Source organism: Saccostrea cucullata, unplaced genomic scaffold (assembly GCF_032062105.1).
Source record: "Saccostrea cucullata isolate Sc308-1 unplaced genomic scaffold, CSIRO_AGI_Scuc_v1 ctg7639, whole genome shotgun sequence".
Taxonomy (NCBI): domain Eukaryota; kingdom Metazoa; phylum Mollusca; class Bivalvia; order Ostreida; family Ostreidae; genus Saccostrea; species Saccostrea cuccullata.
This window is the reverse complement of record NW_026927387.1, coordinates 8749-13720: the sequence shown is the minus strand read 5'-3', so window position 1 is coordinate 13720 and position 4972 is coordinate 8749. Positions and strand designations below refer to the sequence as shown.

Here is a 4972-nt window from a genome sequence, read left to right as displayed (position 1 = left end):
CAATCATTTTGCGTCAAAGTCACGAGTCTATTCCAATCGGATCATCACTTTTATTTTCGTTAAATTGAAATATTGAATAATTTCATTTCAATGACTGATTTTAACAATTTAGTTCCCAGGAAATTGAATAAATTATACTTCGGTTTTCAACCTGGTTCTCAAACTTTAAGTTTTAGTATAAATGCATAGTGATGTAAACTGAATGTAGTTCATAAACAAATTTCAAAATCACAAGAACATACCCCTGATAAATTAAGAAAAGTGTAAGTTAATTGTTTTTGCATTCTATTTACTTTCTGGAAAGTGATGCTGCTTTCAAAATAATTCGCATTTTGTTAGTAAAAAATGATTATGATCTATTAAGTGTATGCCCTAAAGAAAAATCAATTTAATTTGAACCTTCTATGTTAAAAATACCAAACCTGTACACAAAAACACGTTTGAATTAATTATATTATTATACTTTCGGAAACCTGTTTATATATTTTCTTTCTTTTTGTAGAGATATATGTTGTGTAATTCGCCGGCGAAATTTTTTGTAGAAGCTTTAATATTTGACACTTCTATTGTTTCAGTCAGGGGGAAAAGAGCAATAGAAGCATAAGAGAGTACCACTCCTGAAGGTCTTATTTTCCATATTTAACGACAAAGCAATAACAACCCTTTGTATTATTTTATTCTCTTCATGCCATTATTCGCTCACATATGAACGAGAAACTTCTATCGCATTCGTAGTCATCCCAAGACATTTCATGGTTAGCATTCAGCGCGAGACATTCGTCACCTGCGGATGTATCCGGCTTACCGGGTGCCCAGCCATTATCCGTTACTGGTTTAAATGTTGTTGACCATCTCCATCTGTTTTGTGAGAAGGCATCTTTCCCTCCAATAAATGCCGTACCTTTTACAAGAGACCATCATTCAATTTTACGAAATGCCGGATTTAATAACGGATAAGATTAATAAACTAAAATTAAGGTAAGAAAATGAAATGAGCATTTAACCATGAAGACTTGGAGGAATTGATTTTAAAGGAACAAAATGTCATCAGATGTATTTTATCTTCGATTTTATAATTCCATGGAAATTTATATTAAGCCAAATTATTTACGTTTATTTAGATAAAGTGAAGAAACTAAATTTAAACTACGAAGTTCTTGATTAATTAGTTAGAAATTAACAGAATAATATCGTTCTGGTATGTTGTAGGCATCGTTGAATTTCTACTACTTTCTCTAGAAAATTATCGAAGCTCGATCACAACCATTCATACCATAATCATTCTCCTTTGCATATTTTTTCAGAAATGTATTTTCTTGAACGGTCTTTATTTCTGCTAATTTTGCGCCGAGCTTTTGGCATTCAAACTGCAAAGAATAAATACATACCTATGTGTAATAAAATAAATATAATATAAGGAATTTTTGAGATATCAGATATTGATCCCATTTTTTTTTTTTTTACATTATTCTTCAACAAGTTCTGCTGTCACTAAAATGCTAAAATGCATTGATTTTATACACGCTGACATTTATTTCGAGCGATATACAATTATTACCTGCATATAAAATTAATGCCTGACAGTCGCTTCAATATGGCCTTAATAGAAAATATCCTACAAAGGGACAGAATCGCGTGTTGAGGAATTGATCCTTACATCGAGAGTTTGAATCCCATTGTTGGACGTGGAGACCAGTCCTTCGTATAAATGAGACCGTACTGACGGAGGTTCCTTGTCGCAGTAGGTGCTGGTGCGAAAAAGATACCTCACTGGCCAATGGCCTAGTCTGCCGAGTATAGATTTTAGATCGCAGCTAATGGTGGTGTCTTCATATGAGTGAAAAATTCTCCAAAGGGACATAAAACAACATAAAACAACAACACAACATAGGGGTAGTTTATAAAATGAAGTAGGCTTAATATGTAATAACTATGATACAGGGATTGAATAATCTCGTTTTAAGTCAAGGTTTTACAATCCATACAATGATAAAAGTTTGCAAATAAAATATGTTCATTCTTCCATGACCCTTGATCCCACCTCTAATGTTTTGGATGTCATTGTATGCGCTGCTCCTATTTTGTTATTTTTTATGGACTTTCGACGCATATTTTAAACAATTTGACGGGCTTTCATCTTTGCTAGAGTTGTCTACTTATTTTTCCAAAAACTTAATTTGAGAAATAAATATAAAGTAAATGTCTAGTTGTCATGGAATGTTTACTCCTTCATGACATGTGAAGCAAGCTTTGTATTCAATTTTGGTTGGCTCTGCACATACTTTGTAAGCCATATTGAAAATCCGCAAAGGCAATACCTCTTATACAAAGACGGATTAAATTCATTTTCTTTTACAATTTTAGTTGTAATAATATTATAAACACAGTAAATATATTATGATTAATGAGTGAAAAAATACCTGTGCGTCAAGCCATTTCATTTTCTCTTTGATGTGCAAATATTGCGATTTACCGAACACTTTCCAAAGAGAAATATCTGTGAAAGAAATTAAAACATTCTAAGTTTTATGCACATTGCACACATTTTCGAATAAATACATACACAAGTACCCTGTAAACAAGATGTGAAAATCTGATGAAGATGAAAGTCTTGCCATAAAGAACTGATATTTGAAATATGAAATTCCTAGTCTTTATAGTTTAAAAATGAGGGCCAAAGTAAGGGCAAGCTTACACCTTAATGACACCTGATACAACAATTGATGTTTGTAGAGATACTTGTATTCTCTACTACAAATATGTATTGTTTCTTTGGTTTTCAAAATGATTGATGTTCGTTATCCTGATTTAAATTGATCTTGTCATTTTTTTATGAAAAGACATGCAAACCAAAAATAATGTAGGCCCTTTTTCGCATGTTATCGAAGCTTGGGTAATAATAAAGATACCGTTGCAATGGTTTTTTTTTCTATTTTAATGAATGAGTTATACATGGATTTAAAAAAAATAAAAAGAAATTAAACACTAAAAACTTACCTGACGAAGAAAAGTACAGGTATCCCACAAATGGCAGAAGATCACTCTGTTGAACTTGCCTTGTACACACACATTTCCTTATGGCAGAATTGTAAAAGAAAGAGACAGAATCCGCCAGTTTCCTGCACATAGCGCTACAACTCGATAAATTAGGAATATTTGTTATTTCCGAAAGAATATTAGTAGTTGAAATCTGATTGTCATTGTTATAAACATGTACATATTCGGTTGATTGTTGATAGGAATTGATGAAGTTAAGCAATGTAAGGATTATACACAGCACATAAAGAGGGACGTGCATCGCGCTTGACGATCCTTCAACGAGTTACGTTATTAAAATTCTAACTGTTCTGCAATGTGAGGTAAATTAGTCAGAATCAATAATTAAACGTTTTTATTTCATAATCAAAGAAAATCTTAAGCTCTGTATTATATTCTTAAATAATGAAACCTTATCTTCTTCATACGAGGATTGTCCAAAAAGATTGTGGACAAATGATTTATTTTCTAAATAAAGCCCGCAATGGCAAGTATGTACGATAATATTTTTCGTACATGACCGTAATTTAGGAATATAGAAAGAACTATAGAAACCATCTCGTTGCGAGTAACGTCCTATTCTGGAAAAAAAATAATCGTAAAATAGAGCTAAAAAGTGAAAAAAAAAATGGACACAAGGGGCCCGCAGCAAGGTTAAGTCCGCCCTTAGGAAAAACATCTTAAAATATTCTGTGATAATCAATCTAATGTTGATTATATTTTTAAAACACGAGTTTTTATTTAATGGAAATTCTACTATTGCATATGCATGTATGGGGCCTATGCCAAGTTTGGCCAAAGCGACTTCACTTACATCAGCTGTTTGTCATGTGACATGTTTAATATTAGAAAAACAATGTACGACTATGAAGATCGTAAAAGTTCAACGATATACGAGTAATTGTTTACTATGAAATTGATTGTGATTTGTTTAGGACAAATTTCTTAAGTCGAAAAGTGCTGGGAGCATCTTCCTATTGCCTAGGAATAATATGAATTTTAGCTGTCTTTTGATAAAATTACTACATTAATATTATGCGCATTAAAAAAATGTCAAATTAGAAAAAAGCAACAGCGCAAAACTTGCTACCAGCACTTTTCAAAATAGTATGGACAATAGCTACAAGTGTATACAAAATCATGATTTATAGTTAAGCGGGTATCCTTGAACTTTTCAGATTTTCGAGAGGTTGTGCCTTTCATTTTAGTACATTTATGCATAAATGTGCATTACTGCGGCTTAATATATATGAAACCTAATAGCGTTCAATTTAACAAGACTGGAAGTGTTGATTAATACATTGAAAACTATGACTTGATTTTAGTCAAATCACGTTTATTTAATTTTAAATTCCATATTTACATGCTTCGATAATAGCTTGATCTACATCTCAAATACAGATAAACTGCGTGTCAAATAAGTCTATGACGTCATCTCAGTCAGTACATCGAGACCAAGGTGGCTTTTATTCTACATTCAAATAGACTTGTAATGACAAGATAATCAACACAATGATTTATATTAACAATATTTATGAGAAATGACTGCATGTAAGAGTGTATGAAAAAGACAATTAGTATGTATGCGCCAAGATTCATTAGCACAGTTTTACCGTGTCGTCATAATCGAATTCTCGAAGCTCTGCTTAAGCTGAGGCACCTAAGGGGAGTCCTTAAGGAGGCTGGCGGGTCAAAAATTTAATCTTAAATTAACCACCAGATTTAACTTATTTTTTAAGATATGGTATATTTAGCTGTCAACTATCATTTGGCAATGAAAAAATTCATATATTTTAGTTTTAAAATTTTATCATTTTGTATATCTTTATATGGAGCTCTCCTTTTAAAGGAGATTGAAATAGTCTAAAAATGGCTGCCACCCCCTAGCCTCGTTAACCTAGCTGCGGGGTTGAACCCGGGCTAGGTTGAATACAAC

The 4972-nt window shown here is 32.2% G+C and overlaps 1 protein-coding gene across 1 annotated transcript; it reads right to left on the bottom strand.

Annotated features, from left to right (window-relative positions):
* Positions 1–683: 683 nt before the first annotated feature.
* LOC134274317 (perlucin-like) lies at positions 684–3127 on the bottom strand. Its single transcript, XM_062756589.1, has 2 exons — positions 2998–3127; positions 684–901 (listed from the first exon to the last, which is right to left on the bottom strand). Exons 1-2 carry the CDS (start codon positions 3125–3127, stop codon positions 684–686), a joined length of 348 nt encoding a protein of 115 aa, XP_062612573.1.
* Between the last annotated feature and the right edge of the window lie 1845 nt (positions 3128–4972).

Excerpts from the sequence above, each read along its gene's own strand:
- LOC134274317 (XM_062756589.1), bottom strand. The coding sequence starts at position 3,127 with ATGTGCAGGAAACTGGCGGATTCTGTCTCTTTCTTTTACAATTCTGCC. Across the intron at positions 902-2,997 it reads CCTGTACTTTTCTTCGTCAG|GTACGGCATTTATTGGAGGG; the intron begins GTAAGTTTTTAG and ends CTCTTGTAAAAG.